The 22,481-nt window shown below is 44.4% G+C and overlaps 1 protein-coding gene across 3 annotated transcripts in view; it reads right to left on the minus strand.

Annotated features, from left to right (window-relative positions):
- Positions 1–801: 801 nt before the first annotated feature.
- LOC109887334 (dual specificity tyrosine-phosphorylation-regulated kinase 2) overlaps positions 802–22,481 on the minus strand; it is a 39,018-nt gene continuing 17,338 nt past the window's right edge. The window contains exons 3-4 of one of the 3 annotated variants that reach the window (XR_004209575.1): positions 5,740–7,832; positions 802–5,584 (exon numbers count right to left, since the gene is read on the minus strand). Coding sequence is in view for 1 of the 3 variants with exons in the window: in XM_031822035.1 (XP_031677895.1) it covers positions 6,222–7,832 (1,611 nt within the window). In the remaining 2 variants the exon portion in view is untranslated. Of the gene's footprint in view, positions 7,833–22,481 lie in introns of all 3 variants that reach the window. The other 2 variants (XR_004209574.1, XM_031822035.1) reach the window with 2 other exon arrangements.

Consider the following 22,481-nt stretch of genomic DNA (forward strand, 5'->3'; position numbering starts at 1 on the left):
TGTCTTCTAAAAGTTGTGTAGTAGAACTCTCGAGACTGTCTTCTAAAAGTTGTGTAGTAGAACTCTAGAGACAGTCTTCTAAAAGTTGTGTAGTAGAACTCTCGAGACTGTCTTCTAAAAGTTGTGTAGTAGAACTCTCGAGACTGTCTTCTAAAAGTTGTGTAGTAGAACTCTCGAGACTGTCTTCTAAAAGTTGTGTAGTAGAACTCTCGAGACTGTCTTCTAAAAGTTGTGTAGTAGAACTCTCGAGACTGTCTTCTAAAAGTTGTGTAGTAGAACTCTCGAGAGTCTTCTAAAAGTTGTGTAGTAGAACTCTAGAGACTGTCTTCTAAAAGTTGTGTAGTAGAACTCTCGAGACTGTCTTCTAAAAGTTGTGTAGTAGAACTCTCGAGAGTCTTCTAAAAGTTGTGTAGTAGAACTCTCGAGACTGTCTTCTAAAAGTTGTGTAGTAGAACTCTCGAGACTGTCTTCTAAAAGTTGTGTAGTAGAACTAGAGACTGTCTTCTAAAAGTTGTGTAGTAGAACTAGAGACTGTCTTCTAAAAGTTGTGTAGTAGAACTCTCGAGACAGTCTTCTAAAAGTTGTGTAGTAGAACTAGAGACTGTCTTCTAAAAGTTGTGTAGTAGAACTAGAGACAGTCTTCTAAAAGTTGTGTAGTAGAACTCTCGAGACTGTCTTCTAAAAGTTGTGTAGTAGAACTAGAGACAGTCTTCTAAAAGTTGTGTAGTAGAACTAGAGACTGTCTTCTAAAAGTTGTGTAGTAGAACTCTCGAGACAGTCAAGAGTTAAAATTCTTACAAGTAGCAAAAAAAAGTATTTTAATTTTTTAACATTTTCTAAACATTTACAATATAGCCAAATGCTTGATTCTGCCACAGCTATGTTACCTTACCGTGGAGTAGCACATTGGGTTGACTGACTATAGACTGCAGATTGTGATAGGACAGTTGACACTGCACTGAAAAGAAGCTACATCCAACCGTGTCGAGCACACAGAGGTTTGGAGTTGTGCTACGCCGTTCAGACAGTGGTGTAATAAAATAAACACTGTACTCCAATCTCTCTACTTCCTTCTCAGCTGAAGACAAGCATTCTCCAGACAGATCGATAGATAGAGATATAGATAGATATGGCCCTTGAATGACCAAAAGTGGTTTGAGTGCCTTATTTTTTTACTCAGAAAAATAAGAGGCAAAATCCACTGGCTTCATTTCCTCATAGCCACAAACGTAGAAAGAAATGCACTTTGGTATGTAACCAAATGCCCTGGGTTATTCACATCACAATAAGAAGAGATATCTATCACAACAGTCTGAGGTAAAGATTCAAATGTATTTTTGTCCTTCTCTCTCGGAGTAATAAAATGAAGCTAACAGCTATAACCCCTTGAATTGTTTTGATGTTAAGACAAGACAGAGGCTGTCAGTTCCTCAACACTTTCAGAGCATAAGGTGATCGCTTCTTACCAAGCGTTCCCTGTTGGCAAAGGGTGTTTCCAGGTGAGAGTTAGTCATCCCAAAAGATCTGACGCTCTGTCTCGAAAACTGCACGGCTGTTTCCCGAAATGGCACCCTATTCCCTATATAGTGCACTACTTTTGACCAGAGCCCTATCAAAAGTAGTGCACTATATAGGGAATAGGGTGCCATTGTGGATGCAGACCATGTAATACCTGTCATTGTGCGGCCGCTTGGCTTTCTCCTCGCTACCACATCAGAGGTTAAGCCAGGAAGACTGTCTTTGGGCTTGAAGAAAACATCCATGAAAAATGACTGTAAACATTTCAAACATCTGTGAAATGGATGTATGTTCAGGGGAGATGTGCTGTAGGGAGGTGTAGGGGAATGAAGTCATTATGTTACTGGTCCTGGGTTACTAAATGAATGGCATTAATAACCAAAGGCACATTGTATTCGACCTAAGGACACGATTCCTCCCGACTATCAATCCACAAAACAACTACAATAAAAAAGTCAAAAAGAATGTTGTGACCCCGCCCCCTGTCCTGCCCCTCCCCGCTGATGTTCTCCAATCAGCAGGTGGCAATGGGTTCCAAAGGGGGCGGGGCTACTGAGCAGTGTGCAGCTGGCAGGCACTGAACCAATCATCAGCGGGGCAGGCCGGGGCTCTACTCCCTGACCTGATGAGGTCACCAGGTCGTCCATCCAATCCCCAGCCAGCCACACCTGTTCTGAACTCCAATCAAAACAGAGTCTTCTGCTCCGTGTCCTGGAGCCTCCAAGTATCCACACAGTGACAGTCTGATAGGATCCCAATAGTATAGTTCTTGTGCATTAGGTCATAAGTGGCTCCGTGGTTACCGACCGACCAACCAGACAACAACACAACATTCTGTTCCATTCAGCCCTAAAGTTCAGTTTCATATCTTTTAGATTGCCTCTTTTATTTAACAATGTTGGTTTATGTGAAATAAACAAGTACAACTTTGACAAAAGCTTTAAAGAATTCTCAGTGTGATTTATGGTGAACTAATAAAAACCTTTGTCAAATATTTTAGAAAATGTAGAAAATCTGAAGGTTCAACACATTTGGGGAAAATGTTCATTACTAGGTTTAGGAGTCTGTTTTACAGGTTGCCTTCCGCATAAAGCAAAGGGGGATATGGGAACACTTTTTTGGGGGGGGGCTGTGCAAGGGAACAAGCGTTTTAGGAATTGACACTCTGGCCAGAGACACGTATCGGGTTCACTACTGAAAATATGATTAAAGAAAGGATCAAGTGAAAAATACAACTGCTCCTCTACAGTTGCAACAGTCAACATGGTATAAACTAAGCCATTCAAAAAGCTACATGAGTCAACCTTTAAGTCCTGATTAATCAGAGGGCTTTATACGCACGTCTTATAACACTAACTGCCTTTCACTACAACCCGGAGTATTACTGAGACCACCCGGGCTCTGAAGAACAACTTCTATTCAGTATTACTGAGACCACCCGGGCTCTGAAGAACAACTTCTATTCAGTATTACTGAGACCACCCGGGCTCTGAAGAACAACTTCTATTCAGTATTACTGAGACCACCCCAGGCTCTGAAGAACAACTTCTATTCAGTATTACTGAGACCACCCCAGGCTCTGAAGAACAACTTCTATTCAGTATTACTGAGACAACCCCAGGCTCTGAAGAACAACTTCTATTCAGTATTACTGAGACCACCCCAGGCTCTGAAGAACACCTTCTATTCAGTATTACTGAGACAACCCCAGGCTCTGAAGAACAACTTCTATTCAGTATTACTGAGACCACCCCAGGCTCTGAAGAACACCTTCTATTCAGTATTACTGAGACAACCCCAGGCTCTGAAGAACACCTTCTAGTCAGAATTACTGAGACAACCCCAGGCTCTGAAGAACACCTTCTATTCAGTATTACTGAGACAACCCCAGGCTCTGAAGAACACCTTCTATTCAAGTATATGCAGTCATGCCCATGTAGTAAGCACCTACCTACCTACCCAGCCTGACCCTAGATCAGTCCTTCAACACAGACACAGTCCTCTCTGATGAGGACATTATAATATCCACAGTCCTTCAACACAGACACAGTCCTCTCTGATGAGGACATTATAATATCCACAGTCCTTCATCACAGACACAGTCCTCTCTGATGAGGACATTATAATATCCACAGTCCTTCAACACAGACACTGTCCTCTCTGTTGAGGACATTATAATATCCACAGTCCTTCATCACAGACACAGTCCTCTCTGATGAGGACATTATAATATCCACAGTCCTTCAACACAGACACAGTCCTCTCTGATGAGGAAATTATAATATCCAGTCCTTCAACACAGACACAGTCTTCTCTGATGAGGACATTATAATATCCAGTCCTTCAACACAGACACAGTCCTCTCTGATGAGGACATTATAATATCCACAGTCCTTCAACACAGACACAGTCCTCTCTGATGAGGACATTATAATATCCAGTCCTTCAACACAGACACAGTCCTCTCTGATGAGGAAATTATAATATCGACAGTCCTTCAACACAGACACTGTCCTCTCTGATGAGGACATTATAATATCCACAGTCCTTCATCACAGACACAGTCCTCTCTGATGAGGACATTATAATATCCACAGTCCTTCATCACAGACACAGTCCTCTCTGATGAGGAAATTATAATATCCACAGTCCTTCAACACAGACACAGTCCTCTCTGATGAGGACATTATAATATCCAGTCCTTCAACACAGACACAGTCCTCTCTGATGAGGACATTATAATATCCACAGTCCTTCATCACCGACACAGTCCTCTCTGATGAGGAAATTATAATATCCACAGTCCTTCATCACAGACACAGTCCTCTCTGATGAGGACATTATAATATCCACAGTCCTTCAACACAGACACAGTCCTCTCTGATGAGGACATTATAATATCCAGTCCTTCAACACAGACACAGTCCTCTCTGATGAGGAAATTATAATATCCACAGTCCTTCATCACAGACACAGTCCTCTCTGATGAGGACATCATCACAAAGCCACTTCACCTCAGCTCTACTCTGCCTCAGCACATTTAGTTTCTAATCATCCAATAATCTGATAGAACAAAACAAAGTAGACATTTTTGCTCTAAAATCCTCTTTACATCAATTTTCAACTAAAAAGCACCATTGTTTTGCTGTGAGGATATACATTTCACAGCAGCTGTACCAAGGAATAGCACCTAATAACTTATTATGTTGACATCTCATATTTTGATAGATGCCATTTCTCTCCCCCTTCCTCTCCCCTCCTCTCATCTTCCCCTCTTCTCTCCCCTCCCCTCCTCTCCCTCTTCTCTCCTCTTCTCCCTCTTCTCTCCTCTCCTTATTCTCTCCACCTCTCCTTATTCTCTCCCCCCCTCTCCCATCCCCTCCCCTCCTCTCCCCTCCTCTTCTCTGACAGAACTCATTATTCCGTGTATCACTCCCTTGTTTCTGGTACAGGTGAAAACAAGACAAACCTGCACTAATTTCCCCCCTCGTTCTAGTTCAGTTGTTTAAGGAATGTCAAGAGAATTACAGGCGTAGTCTGTCAGGTAAACGAATGTTTCCACGCCGCGGTCCAACCTCTCACTTTAACTCTTAACAGTCTTAAAACAGCCACTTTCCATCCTTGCATTTCTTTGACCAAAACCTAATCTCAGATACTGTGATCTTAGCTTATAAAAAAAAACACCTTTCTCACAGCTATTTAATGTCACTACATCAATCAGATAAGGTAGAGAAGCAGAGCCTAAATATCTTCAGACTGTCTGATATGAGTTAGTTATCGCCATGTGTTGGCCAGCCACCCATTCTGTTATTCTACACTATCATGCCCAGGTTATCAGTCTCTGCTTGGGCCAGATTGTGTGACCGATAGCCACCTGCTCCATCATAGCACACAGTCCTGAGACTAAACACCTAAAAGATATGAGTTAGTTATCGCCATGTGTTGGCCAGCCACCCATTCTGTTATTCTACACTATCATGCCCAGGTTATCAGTCTCTGCTTGGGCCAGATTGTGTGACCGATAGCCACCTGCTCCATCATAGCACACAGTCCTGAGACTAAACACCTAAAAGATATGAGTTAGTTATCGCCATGTGTTGGCCAGCCACCCATTCTGTTATTCTACACTATCATGCCCAGGTTATCAGTCTCTGCTTGGGCCAGATTGTGTGACCGATAGCCACCTGCTCCATCATAGCACACAGTCCTGAGACTAAACACCTAAAAGCATTGTTCCCTTCATGATGACCACTTTCATGTTTTTCTCTTGTTTATATTAAAATAAAAGCTACTAAACAATGACGCGGTGAATTAATAACGCTGAATAAACCCCTCTGTCTAAAGAAAAACCACACGGTTGAGTACTGTGACTGGTACTGTTCGGGTTCCCCCGGTTGTTTTTCTCTCTCTCTCTCAGAGACACAATCATCTCTCCATTTACAAAACACACTGTTGAGTACTGTGACTGGTACTGTTCGGGTTCCCCCGGTTGTTTTTCTCTCTCTCTCAGAGACACAATCATCTCTCCATTTACAAAACACACGGTTGAGTACTGTGACTGGTACTGTTCGGGTTCCCCCGGTTGTTTTTCTCTCTCTCTCAGAGACACAATCATCTCTCCATTTAAAAAACAAACAAAAACAAAACCATTAAGAAGAGATATCCTAGATGAGACAACGAACTAGCTGTCGTTTACAGTTTCTTCAACTGACTAGTTTTGGCAACACTGTCCTCTGTTGGATGTTCCCGTTGGCGTCCGTCATGTGCGCCAGGTTAGTCCTTATCTTGGAGGCGGAGCCCGAGGTGGGAGGTAATTTGGAGATCGACGTGATAGCGCCAGAGCCCCCGTCGGTGATACGCTTCACCGCTGTTTTGTCCCCCGTGGGAGGTTTGGGCAAGCGCCTCCTGAGCCAGGGGTGTCTGAGGGCCTGGCTGGGGGACATGCGCACGGCAGGGTCCCACTCCAGACACTGCTTGATGAAGTCCAGGAACAGGGGGTCGTCGCAGCCCTTCAAGGCCGTCACCCACTCCTTGCTCCCCGGGGGTCCCCTCAGTTTGCCCCGGCGGGAGCGCCCCCCGTTCAGCACCACCGAGCCGTCCGGCAGGGTCGTCACCGCGCAGTACCGGGGGTAACCCTTGGAGCTCACAAAGTTCTTGGCTCTCTTGGAAGAGTCCAGCAGTTTCTGCGAGGGCATGCCCAGCAGCTCGATGACACATGCCAGTTGGTCCCCTTCATCTTCGCCCGGCAGGAGAGGGTACCCAGTGAGCAACTCCGCTAAGATGCAGCCCAGGCTCCACATGTCAATAGGCATCCCATAGCGCGACCCCAGGATGACCTCGGGAGCTCTGTAAAAACGAGACTGGATGTAGGTGTAAACCCGCTGGTGCTCGTAGCAGCTGGAGCCGAAGTCGATGACCTTGATCCCACTGCGTCCCTGCTGCTTCAGGAGAATGTTCTCTGGCTTCAGGTCACAGTGGATGATACGGTTCTTGTGCAGCGAGTCTAGACACTGCAGGATAGAGTGGGCGAACTTCCTGACGAGCGGCAAGCTGAAGCCCTGGAACTTGTTCTTCTTGATGAGCTCGTAGAGGTTCATGCTGAGGAGTTCAAAGGTCATGCAGATGTGGTTACGGAATGTGAAGTTCTCCAGCATGTGGATCACGTTCATGGTGGAGTCTTTGTCCTGCTTCCTCAGGTGCTCCAGGATCCGGATCTCCTCGGCCGCCTGGCGGTGGAACCTCTTCTCATTCCTCACCATCTTCAGCGCCACGTGGCAGTGGGCCTTGTGGTCGTAGGCCTTCACCACCTGACCGAAACTGCCCTTGCCAATCACCTTGAGGACCTCGTAGCGGTAGGAGACGTGGTCGTGGGGCACCTGGATGTAGGAGCCCTGATCGTCGTCGTAGCCTCCGTTGTTGGACCCCCCGATCACCCCCGGCCTCTTCTTGGCGTTGGGTCCAGCGAAATAAACCTCTGGGTAACTGAAGATCTCATGGTGCTCGAAGGCCGTAAGCTTGGGCATGAACTGCTTCATGGCCTGCTCCGGGGTCAGGGTGGCCGGCTGGGGCTTGCTGTCGGTGGACTTGAGGGAGGCTGAGCTGCCCTGCCGACACTGGGCCGTGGTAGTGGTGACGTCGGGCTGCTGTCGGTCAGGCAGCGGTAGACCTGCCCGGCCCACAGAGGTCAACCCATTGGGCTGTGCAGTCAACACTGTCCGTTTGTTGCTGTTCTCCTCAAACAGCTGTTGAACGTGGATCTGTTGGTGGTTCCCCACGTGCATGTGGTCACTCATGGTGTGCTTATTGCCTCCAACCTGGAAGAGATCAGAGGGACAGAACAAGACATTAGAATCAGCAGCAGCATCAACAGGAAAAGACCCAACTGAAAACAACGGACAGAAACAGTTGATATGTCCTTTGAACCCTGCACCTGGTCTAGGTTTTAGATTTGTTTCTAGATAGAATCCAACTACCACTGACAGGAACACCTGGTTTTAGATGTGTTTCTAGATATAATCCAACTACCACTGACAGGAACACCTGGTTTTAGATGTGTTTCTAGATATAATCCAACTACCACTGACAGGAACACCTGGTTTTAGATGTGTTTCTAGATATAATCCAACTACCACTGACAGGAACACCTGGTTTTAGATGTGTTTCTAGATATAATCCAACTACCACTGACAGGAACACCTGGTTTTAGGTGTGTTTCTAGATATAATCCAACTACCACTGACAGGAACACCTGGTCTAGGTTTTAGGTGTGTTTCTAGATATAATCCAACTACCACTGACAGGAACACCTGGTTTTAGATGTGTTTCTAGATATAATCCAACTACCACTGACAGGAACACCTGGTTTTAGATGTGTTTATAGATATAATCCAACTACCACTGACAGGAACACCTGGTCTAGGTTTTAGATGCGTTTCTAGATATAATCCAACTACCACTGACAGGAACACCTGGTTTTAGATGTGTTTATAGATATAATCCAACTACCACTGACAGGAACACCTGGTCTAGGTTTTAGATGCGTTCCTAGATATAATCCAACTACCACTGACAGGAACACCTGGTTTTAGATTTGTTTCTAGATATAATCCAACTACCACTGACAGGAACACCTGGTTTTAGATGTGTTTCTAGATATAATCCAACTACCACTGACAGGACCACCTGGTCTAGGTTTTAGATTTGTTTCTAGATAGAATCCAACTACCACTGACAGGAACACCTGGTTTTAGATGTGTTTCTAGATATAATCCAACTACCACTGACAGGAACACCTGGTTTTAGATGTGTTTCTAGATATAATCCAACTACCACTGACAGGAACACCTGGTTTTAGATGTGTTTCTAGATATAATCCAACTACCACTGACAGGAACACCTGGTTTTAGATGTGTTTCTAGATATAATCCAACTACCACTGACAGGAACACCTGGTTTTAGGTGTGTTTCTAGATATAATCCAACTACCACTGACAGGAACACCTGGTCTAGGTTTTAGGTGTGTTTCTAGATATAATCCAACTACCACTGACAGGAACACCTGGTTTTAGATGTGTTTCTAGATATAATCCAACTACCACTGACAGGAACACCTGGTTTTAGATGTGTTTATAGATATAATCCAACTACCACTGACAGGAACACCTGGTCTAGGTTTTAGATGCGTTTCTAGATATAATCCAACTACCACTGACAGGAACACCTGGTTTTAGATGTGTTTATAGATATAATCCAACTACCACTGACAGGAACACCTGGTCTAGGTTTTAGATGCGTTCCTAGATATAATCCAACTACCACTGACAGGAACACCTGGTTTTAGATTTGTTTCTAGATATAATCCAACTACCACTGACAGGAACACCTGGTTTTAGATGTGTTTCTAGATATAATCCAACTACCACTGACAGGACCACCTGGTCTAGGTTTTAGATGTGTTTCTAGATATAATCCAACTACCACTGACAGGAACACCTGGTTTTAGATTTGTTTCTAGATATAATCCAACTACCACTGACAGGAACACCTGGTTTTAGATGTGTTTCTAGATATAATCCAACTACCACTGACAGGAACACCTGGTCTAGGTTTTAGATGTGTTTCTAGATATAATCCAACTACCACTGACAGGAACACCTGGTTTTAGATGTGTTTCTAGATATAATCCAACTACCACTGACAGGAACACCTGGTTTTAGATGTGTTTCTAGATATAATCCAACTACCACTGACAGGAACACCTGGTTTTAGATTTGTTTCTAGATATAATCCAACTACCACTGACAGGAACACCTGGTTTTAGATGTGTTTCTAGATATAATCCAACTACCACTGACAGGAACACCTGGTTTTAGATGTGTTTCTAGATATAATCCAACTACCACTGACAGGAACACCTGGTCTAGGTTTTAGATGTGTTTCTAGATATAATCCAACTACCACTGACAGGAACACCTGGTTTTAGATGTGTTTCTAGATATAATCCAGCTACCATTGACAGGAACACCTAGTCTAGGTTTTAGATGCGTTTCTAGATATAATCCAACTACCACTGACAGGAACACCTGGTCTAGGTTTTAGATGCGTTTCTAGATATAATCCAACTACCACTGACAGGAACACCTGGTCTAGGTTTTAGATGCGTTTCTAGATATAATCCAACTACCACTGACAGGAACACCTGGTCTAGGTTTTAGATGCGTTTCTAGATATAATCCAACTACCACTGACAGGAACACCTGGTCTAGGTTTTAGATGCGTTTCTAGATATAATCCAACTACCACTGACAGGAACACCTGGTCTAGGTTTTAGATGTGTTTCTAGATATAATCCAACTACCACTGACAGGAACACCTGGTTTTAGATGTGTTTCTAGATATAGTCCAACTACCACTGACAGGAACACCTGGTTTTAGATGTGTTTCTAGATATAATCCAACTACCACTGACAGGAACACCTGGTTTTAGATGTGTTTCTAGATATAATCCAACTACCACTGACAGGAACACCTGGTCTTAGATGTGTTTATAGATATAATCCAACTACCACTGACAGGAACACCTGGTTTTAGATGTGTTTATAGATATAATCCAACTACCACTGACAGGAACACCTGGTTTTAGATGTGTTTATAGATATAATCCAACTACCACTGACAGGAACACCTGGTTTTAGATGTGTTTATAGATATAATCCAACTACCACTGACAGGAACACCTGGTTTTAGATGTGTTTATAGATATAATCCAACTACCACTGACAGGAACACCTGGTTTTAGATGTGTTTCTAGATATAATCCAACTACCACTGACAGGAACACCTGGTTTTAGATGTGTTTCTAGATATAATCCAACTACCACTGACAGGAACACCTGGTCTAGGTTTTAGATGTGTTTCTAGATATAATCCAACTACCACTGACAGGAACACCTGGTTTTAGATGCGTTTCTAGATATAATCCAACTACCACTGACAGGAACACCTGGTTTTAGATGTGTTTCTAGATATAATCCAACTACCACTGACAGGAACACCTGGTTTTAGATGTGTTTCTAGATATAATCCAACTACCACTGACAGGAACACCTGGTCTAGGTTTTAGATGTGTTTCTAGATATAATCCAACTACCACTGACAGGAACACCTGGTTTTAGGTGTGTTTCTAGATATAATCCAACTACCACTGACAGGAACACCTGGTCTAGGTTTTAGATGTGTTTCTAGATATAATCCAACTACCACTGACAGGAACACCTGGTCTTAGATGTGTTTATAGATATAATCCAACTACCACTGACAGGAACACCTGGTCTTAGATGTGTTTCTAGATATAATCCAACTACCACTGACAGGAACACCTGGTCTAGGTTTTAGATGTGTTTCTAGATATAATCCAACTACCACTGACAGGAACACCTGGTTTTAGATGTGTTTCTAGATATAATCCAACTACCACTGACAGGAACACCTGGTTTTAGATGTGTTTCTAGATATAATCCAACTACCACTGACAGGAACACCTGGTCTAGGTTTTAGATGTGTTTCTAGATATAATCCAACTACCACTGACAGGAACACCTGGTTTTAGATGTGTTTCTAGATATAATCCAACTACCACTGACAGGAACACCTGGTCTTAGATGTGTTTATAGATATAATCCAACTACCACTGACAGGAACACCTGGTCTTAGATGTGTTTCTAGATATAATCCAACTACCACTGACAGGAACACCTGGTCTAGGTTTAGATGTGTTTCTAGATATAATCCAACTACCACTGACAGGAACACCTGGTTTTAGATGTGTTTCTAGATATAATCCAACTACCACTGACAGGAACACCTGGTTTTAGGTGTGTTTCTAGATATTTATTTATTTTATTTTTATTTTACCTTTATTTAACCAGGTAGGCTAGTTGAGAACACCTTTATTTAACCAGGTAGGCTAGTTGAGAACACCTTTATTTAACCAGGTAGGCAAGTTGAGAACAAGTTCTCATTTACAATTGCGACCTGACCAAGATAAAGCAAAGCAGTTCGACAGATAAAACGACACAGAGTTACACATGGAGTAAAAACAAACATACAGTCAATAATGCAGTATAAACAAGTCTATATACAATGTGAGCAAATGAGGTGAGAAGGGAGGTAAAGGCAAAAAAAGGCCATGATGGCAAAGTAAATACAATATAGCAAGTAAAATACTGGAATGGTAGTTTTGCAATGGAAGAATGTGCAAAGTAGAAATAAAAAATAATGGGGTGCAAAGGAGCAAAATAAATAAATTAATTAAAATTAAATACAGTTGGGAAAGAGGTAGTTGTTTGGGCTAAATTATAGGTGGGCTATGTACAGGTGCAGTAATCTGTGAGCTGCTCTGACAGTTGGTGCTTAAAGCTAGTGAGGGAGATAAGTGTTTCCAGTTTCAGAGATTTTTGTAGTTCGTTCCAGTCATTGGCAGCAGAGAACTGGAAGGAGAGGCGGCCAAAGAAAGAATTGGTTTTGGGGGTGACTAGAGAGATATACCTGCTGGAGCGTGTGCTACAGGTGGGAGATGCTATGGTGACCAGCGAGCTGAGATAAGGGGGGACTTTACCTAGCAGGGTCTTGTAGATGACATGGAGCCAGTGGGTTTGGCGACGAGTATGAAGCGAGGGCCAGCCTAGATATAATCCAACTACCACTGACAGGAACACCTGGTTTTAGATGTGTTTCTAGATATAATCCAACTACCACTGACAGGAACACCTGGTCTAGGTTTTAGATGTGTTTCTAGATATAATCCAACTACCACTGACAGGAACACCTGGTTTTAGATGTGTTTCTAGATATAATCCAACTACCACTGACAGGAACACCTGGTTTTAGGTGTGTTTCTAGATATAATCCAACTACCACTGACAGGAACACCTGGTTTTAGATGCGTTTCTAGATATAATCCAACTACCACTGACAGGAACACCTGGTCTAGGTTTTAGATGTGTTTATAGATATAATCCAACTACCACTGACAGGAACACCTGGTTTTAGATGTGTTTCTAGATATAATCCAACTACCACTGACAGGAACACCTGGTTTTAGATGTGTTTATAGATATAATCCAACTACCACTGACAGGAACACCTGGTCTAGGTTTTAGATGTGTTTCTAGATATAATCCAACTACCACTGACAGGAACACCTGGTCTTAGATGTGTTTATAGATATAATCCAACTACCACTGACAGGAACACCTGGTCTTAGATGTGTTTATAGATATAATCCAACTACCACTGACAGGAACACCTGGTCTAGGTTTTAGATGTGGTTCTAGATATAATCCAACTACCACTGACAGGAACACCTGGTCTAGGTTTTAGATGTGTTTCTAGATATAATCCAACTACCACTGACAGGAACACCTGGTCTTAGATGTGTTTATAGATATAATCCAACTACCACTGACAGGAACACCTGGTCTTAGATGTGTTTATAGATATAATCCAACTACCACTGACAGGAACACCTGGTCTAGGTTTTAGATGTGGTTCTAGATATAATCCAACTACCACTGACAGGAACACCTGGTTTTAGATGTGTTTCTAGATATAGTCCAACTACCACTGACAGGAACAGGTATTAGCTTGTGTAGGTCTTAGCTGTGTAGGTCTTAGCTTGTGTTGGTCTTAGCTTGTCTAGGTCTTAGCTTGTCTAGGTCTTAGCTTGTGTAGGTCTTAGCTTGTCTAGCTCTTAGCTTGTCTAGGTCTTAGCTTGTCTAGGTCTTAGCTTGTCTAGGTCTTAGCTTGTCTAGGTCTTAGCTTGTGTAGGTCTTAGCTTGTCTTAGCTTGTCTAGGTCTTAGCTTGTCTAGGTCTTAGCTTGTCTTAGCTTGTGTAGGTCTTAGCTTGTGTAGGTCTTAGCTTGTGTAGGTCTTAGCTGGTCTAGGTCTTAGCTTGTCTAGGTCTTAGCTTGTCTAGGTCTTAGCTTGTCTAGGTCTTAGCTTGTGTAGGTCTTAGCTTGTGTAGGTCTTAGCTTGTGTAGGTCTTAGGTGGTCTAGGTCTTAGCTGGTCTAGGTCTTAGCTGGTCTAGGTCTTAGCTTGTCTAGGTCTTAGCTTGTCTAGGTCTTAGCTTGTGTAGGTCTTAGCTTGTCTAGGTCTTAGCTTGTCTAGGTCTTAGCTTGTCTAGGTCTTAGCTTGTCTAGGTCTTAGCTTATCTGGGTCTTAGCTTGCCTAGGTCTTAGCTTGCCTAGGTCTTAGCTTGTGTAGGTCTTAGCTTATCTAGGTCTTAGCTTGTCTAGGTCTTAGCTTGTCTAGGTCTTAGCTTGTCTAGGTCTTAGCTTGTCTACTTGTCTAGGTCTTAGCTTGTCTAGGTCTTAGCTTGTCTAGGTCTTAGCTTGTCTAGGTCTTAGCTTGTCTTAGCTTGTCTAGGTCTTAGCTTGTCTAGGTCTTAGCTTGTGGTTTATAAAGACGTTACAGCATCTACATGACAGTGGTGTTGTATCTATAGCAGACTAAAGCTTTATCTAGCTCGCCGTACTGATCTGCAGGATAAGGCTCTTAGCAGGGAGTAGTGCGTGTGTGTGTGTGTGTGTGTGTGTGTGTGTGTGTGTGTGTGTGTGTGTGTGTGTGTGTGTGTGTGTGTGTGTGTGAAGGATGTTAGCAGGGAGTAGTGTGTGTGTGTCTGGTTCTAAAGAACGCAATCACACACGTTCCTTAGATTACAAAACCAGGAAGAAGGAAGCTGTAGGGAGAGTTGTGTTACTATACTAGTCCAGCTGATTAAGGAACCAGGAAGAAGGAAGCTGTAGGGAGAGTTGTGTTACTATACTAGTCCAGCTGATTAAGGAACCAGGAAGCTGTAGGGAGAGTTGTGTTACTATACTAGTCCAGCTGATTAAGGAACCAGGAAGCTGTAGGGAGAGTTGTGTTACTATACTAGTCCAGCTGATTAAGGAACCAGGAAGAAGGAAGCTGTAGGGAGAGTTGTTACTATACTAGTCCAGCTGATTAAGGAACCAGGAAGCTGTAGGGAGAGTTGTGTTACTATACTAGTCCAGCTGATTAAGGAATGGGGGAGGAGACAACAGAAGACAAAGGGGGACTCTCTCTCTCCCCGTCCTACTCTGCTCTGGACCAAATCAACAGAGAAGACAGCGCTTGACAAAGAGCCTATCAAGCGTGTGTGTGTGTGTGAGCGTGTGTGTGTGTGTGTGTGTGTGTGTGTGTGTGTGTGAGCTGCAGGAGGATTGTGAAATAGGACACAATGGTGAACAATCTGGATTTCCAGACTCAACAGGATTCAAGAGATCAGCTGCCATGGGGACGAGGCTGTCTCTTAGTTAGTGATCACCTCCTCAGTTAGAAGTACTGCCTGCTGCTCGCTGCCAGGCCCTATACCCTCCCTTACCCTGCATAACATAACTGACCAGCCCTATACCCTCCCTTACTCTGCATAACATAACTGACCAGCCCTATACCCTCCCTTACTCTACATAACATAACTGACCAGCCCTATACCCTCCCTTACTCTACATAACATAACTGACCAGCCCTATACCCTCCCTTACTCTGCATAACATAACTGACCAGCCCTATACCCTCCCTTACTCTGCATAACATAACTGACCAGCCCTATACCCTCCCTTACTCTGCATAACATAACTGACCAGCCCTAAACCCTCCCTTACTCTGCATAACATAACTGACCAGCCCAGCCCTATACCCTCCCTTACTCTACATAATATAACTGACCAGCCCTATACCCTCCCTTACTCTGCATAACATAACTGACCAGCCCTATACCCTCCCTTACTCTGCATAACATAACTGACCAGCCCTATACCCTCCCTTACTCTGCATAACATAACTGACCAGCCCTATACCCTCCCTTACTCTGCATAACATAACTGACCAGCCCTAAACCCTCCCTTACTCTGCATAACATAACTGACCAGCCCAGCCCTATACCCTCCCTTACTCTACATAATATAACTGACCAGCCCTATACCCTCCCTTACTCTGCATAACATAACTGACCAGCCCTATACCCTCCCTTACTCTGCATAACATAACTGACCAGCCCTATACCCTCCCTTACTCTGCATAACATAACTGACCAGCCCTATACTCTCCCTTACTCTGCATAACATAACTGACCAGCCCTATACCCTCCCTTACTCTGCATAACATAACTGACCAGCCCTATACCCTCCCTTACTCTGCATAATATAACTGACCAGCCCAGCCCTATACCCTCCCTTACTGTGCATAACATAACTGACCAGCCCTAAACCCTCCCTTACTCTGCATAACATAACTGACCAGCCCAGCCCTATACCCTCCCTTACTCTGCATAACATAACTGACCAGCCCTATACCCTCCCTTACTCTGCATAACATAACTGACCAGCCCTATACCCTCCCTTACTCTGCATAACATAACTGACCAGCCCTATACCCTCCCTTACACTGCATAACATAACTGACCAGCCTTATACCCTCCCTTACTCTACATAACATAACTGACCAGCCCTATACCCTCCCTTACTCTGCATAATATAACTGACCAGCCCTATACCCTCCCTTACTCTGCATAACATAACTGACCAGCCCTATACCCTCCCTTACTCTGCATAACATAACTGACCAGCCCTATACCCTCCCTTACTCTACATAACATAACTGACCAGCCCAGCCCAATTCCTGGGCTGATGCATATCTGATGACCTCATAGACCGTAATACAACCCTGCCTCAACCAACTGGTCTGTTTTGCTCTTCCTCTCTCTCTCTCTCTCTCTCCTCTATCTTTCTCCCTCTCTCTGTCTCTCTGCATTGTGTCAATGACATACTGCATTATGTGTTTGAATAATGACATGTTCTATGTTCCATAAGGAAGAGGGCCTCCGTCTCTCCCCCGGCCGAGCGCTACGTGATTCTAGACAACGAGACAACGAGATTATAGACAACGTGGTCAGCTCACTATCAGGTCAGACTAGTCACTAGAAACTCACTACCAGGTCAGACTAGTCACTAGAAACTCACTACCAGGTCAGACTAGTCACTAGACTCACTACCAGGTCAGACTAGTCACTAGGCTCACTACCAGGTCAGACTAGTCACTAGAAACTCACTACCAGGTCAGACTAGTCACTAGAAACTCACTACCAGGTCAGACTAGTCACTAGAAACTCACTACCAGGTCAGACTAGTCACTAGACGCACTACCAGGTCAGACAACTCACTAGACTCACTACCAGGTCAGACTAGTCACTAGACTCATTACCAGGTCAGACTAGTCACTAGAAACTCACTACCAGGTCAGACTAGTCACTAGAAACTCACTACCAGGTCAGACTAGTCACTAGAAACTCACTACCAGGTCAGACTAGTCACTAGAAACTCACTACCAGGTCAGACTAGTCACTAGACTCACTACCAGGTCAGACTAGTCACTAGAAACTCACTACCAGGTCAGACTAGTCACTAGAAACTCACTACCAGGTCAGACTAGTCACTAGAAACTCACTACCAGGTCAGACTAGTCACTAGACTCACTACCAGGTCAGACTAGTCACTAGACTCACTACCAGGTCAGACTAGTCACTAGAAACTCACTACCAGGTCAGACTAGTCACTAGAAACTCACTACCAGGTCAGACTAGTCACTAGACTCACTACCAGGTCAGACTAGTCACTAGAAACTCACTACCAGGTCAGACTAGTCACTAGACTCACTACCAGGTCAGACTAGTCACTAGACATACTACCAGGTCAGACTAGTCACTAGAAACTCACTACCAGGTCAGACTAGTCACTAGACTCACTACCAGGTCAGACTAGTCACTAGAAACTCACTACCAGGTCAGACTAGTCACTAGACTCACTACCAGGTCAGACTAGTCACTAGAAACTCACTATCAGGTCAGACTAGTCACTAGAAACTCACTATCAGGTCAGACTAGTCACTAGACTCACTACCAGGTCAGACTAGTCACTAGAAACTCACTACCAGGTCAGACTAGTCACTAGACTCACTACCAGGTCAGACTAGTCACTAGACTCACTACCAGGTCAGACTAGTCACCAGTAAACTCACTACCAGGTCAGACTAGTCACTAGACTCACTACCAGGTCAGACTAGTCACTAGACGCACTACCAAGTCAGACTAGTCACTAGACTCACTACCAGGTCAGACTAGTCACTAGACTCACTACCAGGTCAGACTAGTCACTAGACTCACTACCAGGTCAGACTAGTCACTAGACTCACTACCAGGTCAGACTAGTCACTAGAAACTCACTACCAGGTCAGACTAGTCACTAGAAACTCACTACCAGGTCAGACTAGTCACTAGACTCACTACCAGGTCAGACTAGTCACTAGAAACTCACTACCAGGTCAGACTAGTCACTAGACTCACTACCAGGTCAGACTAGTCACTAGACTTACTACCAGGTCAGACTAGTCACTAGAAACTCACTACCAGGTCAGACTAGTCACTAGACTCACTACCAGGTCAGACTAGTCACTAGAAACTCACTATCAGGTCAGACTAGTCACTAGACTCACTACCAGGTCAGACTAGTCACTAGAAACTCACTATCAGGTCAGACTAGTCACTAGAAACTCACTATCAGGTCAGACTAGTCACTAGACTCACTACCAGGTCAGACTAGTCACTAGAAACTCACTACCAGGTCAGACTAGTCACTAGACTCACTACCAGGTCAGACTAGTCACTAGACTCACTACCAGGTCAGACTAGTCACCAGTAAACTCACTACCAGGTCAGACTAGTCACTAGACTCACTACCAGGTCAGACTAGTCAGTAGACGCACTACCAAGTCAGACTAGTCACTAGACTCACTACCAGGTCAGACTAGTCACTAGACTCACTACCAGGTCAGACTAGTCACTAGACTCACTACCAGGTCAGACTAGTCACTAGACTCACTACCAGGTCAGACTAGTCACTAGAAACTCACTACCAGGTCAGACTAGTCACTAGACTCACTACCAGGTCAGACTAGTCACTAGACTCACTACCAGGTCAGACTAGTCACCAGTAAACTCACTACCAGGTCAGACTAGTCACTAGACTCACTACCAGGTCAGACTAGTCACTAGACGCACTACCAGGTCAGACTAGTCACTAGACTCACTACCAGGTCAGACTAGTCACTAGACTCACTACCAGGTCAGACTAGTCACTAGACTCACTACCAGGTCAGACTAGTCACTAGATGTGTACCAAACTCACTAAAAGTGGCAGTAATAAAGCCTCTCTTGAAAAAGCCAAACCTTGACCCAGAAAATATAAAAAACTATCGGCCTATATCGAATCTTCCATTCCTCTCAAAAATTTTAGAGAAGGCTGTTGCGCAGCAACTCACTGCCTTCCTGAAGACAAACAATGTATACGAAATGCTTCAGTCTGGTTTTAGACCCCATCATAGCACTGAGACGGCACTTGTGAAGGTGGTAAATGACATTTTAATGGCATCGGACCGAGGCTCTGCATCTGTCCTCGTGCTCCTAGACCTTAGTGCTGCTTTTGATACCATCGATCACCACATTCTTTTGGAGAGATTGGAAACCCAAATCGGTCTACACGGACATGTTCTGGCCTGGTTTAGATCTTATCTGTCGGAAAGATATCAGTTTGTCTCTGTGAATGGTTTGTCCTCTGACAAATCAACTGTAAATTTCGGTGTTCCTCAAGGTTCCGTTTTAGGACCACTATTGTTTTCACTATATATTTTACCTCTTGGGGATGTTATTCGAAAACATAATGTAAACTTTCACTGCTATGCGGATGACACACAGCTGTACATTTCAATGAAACATGGTGAAGCCCCAAAATTGCCCTCGCTAGAAGCATGTGTTTCAGACATAAGGAAGTGGATGGCTGCAAACTTTCTACTATTAAACTCGGACAAAACAGAGATGCTTGTTCTAGGTCCCAAGAAACAAAGAGATCTTCTGTTGAATCTGACAATTAATCTTAATGGTTGTACAGTCGTCTCAAATAAAACTGTGAAGGACCTCGGCGTTACTCTGGACCCTGATCTCTCTTTTGAAGAACATATCAAGACCATTTCGAGGACAGCTTTTTTCCATCTACGTAACATTGCAAAAATCAGAAACTTTCTGTCCAAAAATGATGCAGAAAAATTAATCCATGCTTTTGTCACTTCTAGGTTAGACTACTGCAATGCTCTATTTTCCGGCTACCCGGATAAAGCACTAAATAAACTTCAGTTAGTGCTAAATACGGCTGCTAGAATCCTGACTAGAACCAAAAAATTTGATCATATTACTCCAGTGCTAGCCTCTCTACACTGGCTTCCTGTCAAAGCAAGGGCTGATTTCAAGGTTTTACTGCTAACCTACAAAGCATTACATGGGCTTGCTCCTACCTATCTCTCTGATTTGGTCCTGCCGTACATACCTATACGTACGCTACGGTCACAAGACGCAGGCCTCCTAATTGTCCCTAGAATTTCTAAGCAAACAGCTGGAGGCAGGGCTTTCTCCTATAGAGCTCCATTTTTATGGAACGGTCTGCCTACCCATGTCAGAGACGCAAACTCGGTCTCAACCTTTAAGTCTTTACTGAAGACTCATCTCTTCAGTGGGTCATATGATTGAGTGTAGTCTGGCCCAGGAGTGGGAAGGTGAACGGAAAGGCTCTGGAGCAACGAACCGCCCTTGCTGTCTCTGCCTGGCCGGTTCCCCTCTTTCCACTGGGATTCTCTGCCTCTAACCCTATTACAGGGGCTGAGTCACTGGCTTGCTGGGGCTCTCTCATGCTGTCCCTGGAGGGGGTGCGTCACCTGAGTGGGTTGATTCACTGTTGTGGTCATCCTGTCTGGGTTGGCGCCCCCCCCCCCTTGGGTTGTGCCGTGGCGGAGATCTTTGTGGGCTATACTCAGCCTTGTCTCAGGATGGTAAGTTGGTGGTTGAAGATATCCCTCTAGTGGTGTGGGGGCTGTGCTTTGGCAAAGTGGGTGGGGTTATATCCTTCCTGTTTGGCCCTGTCCGGGGGTGTCCTCGGATGGGGCCACAGTGTCTCCTGACCCCTCCTGTCTCAGCCTCCAGTATTTATGCTGCAGTAGTTTATGTGTCGGGGGGCTGGGGTCAGTTTGTTATATCTGGAGTACTTCTCCTGTCCTATTCGGTGTCCTGTGTGAATCTAAGTGTGCGTTCTCTAATTCTCTCCTTCTCTCTTTCTTTCTCTCTCTCGGAGGACCTGAGCCCTAGGACCATGCCCCAGGACTACCTGACATGATGACTCCTTGCTGTCCCCAGTCCACCTGGCCATGCTGCTGTTCCAGTTTCAACTGACCTGAGCCCTAGGACCATGCCCCAGGACTACCTGACATGATGACTCCTTGCTGTCCCCAGTCTACCTGGCCATGCTGCTGCTCCAGTTTCAACTTCCACCTGACTGTGCTGCTGCTCTAGTTTCAACTGTTCTGCCTTATTATTATTCGACCATGCTGGTCATTTATGAACATTGAACATCTTGACCATGTTCTGTTATAATCTCCACCCGGCACAGCCAGAAGAGGACTGGCCACCCCACATAGCCTGGTTCCTCTCTAGGTTTCTTCCTAGGTATTGGCCTTTCTAGGGAGTTTTTCCTAGCCACCGTGCTTCTCCACCTGCATTGCTTGCTGTTTGGGGTTTTAGGCTGGGTTTCTGTACAGCACTTTGAGATATCAGCTGATGTACGAAGGGCTATATAAATAAATTTGATTTGATTTGATTTGACTAGACTCACTACCAGGTCAGACTAGTCACTAGACTCACTACCAGGTCAGACTAGTCACTAGAAACTCACTACCAGGTCAGACTAGTCACTAGACGCACTACCAGGTCAGACTAGTCACTAGAAACTCACTACCAGGTCAGACTAGTCACTAGAAACTCACTACCAGGTCAGACTAGTCACTAGAAACTCACTACCAGGTCAGACTAGTCACTAGAAACTCACTACCAGGTCAGACTAGTCACTAGAAACTCACTACCAGGTCAGACTAGTCACTAGAAACTCACTACCAGGTCAGACTAGTCACTAGACTCACTACCAGGTCAGACTAGTCACTAGAAACTCACTACCAGGTCAGACTAGTCACTAGAAACTCACTACCAGGTCAGACTAGTCACTAGAAACTCACTACCAGGTCAGACTAGTCACTAGAAACTCACTACCAGGTCAGACTAGTCACTAGAAACTCACTACCAGGTCAGACTAGTCACTAGAAACTCACTACCAGGTCAGACTAGTCACTAGAAACTCACTACCAGGTCAGACTAGTCACTAGAAACTCACTACCAGGTCAGACTAGTCACTAGACTCACTACCAGGTCAGACTAGTCACTAGACTCACTACCAGGTCAGACTAGTCACTAGAAACTCACTACCAGGTCAGACTAGTCACTAGAAAACTCACTACC

The sequence above is a fragment of the Oncorhynchus kisutch genome, unplaced genomic scaffold (genome assembly GCF_002021735.2).
Source record: "Oncorhynchus kisutch isolate 150728-3 unplaced genomic scaffold, Okis_V2 scaffold4049, whole genome shotgun sequence".
Lineage (NCBI taxonomy): Eukaryota > Metazoa > Chordata > Actinopteri > Salmoniformes > Salmonidae > Oncorhynchus > Oncorhynchus kisutch.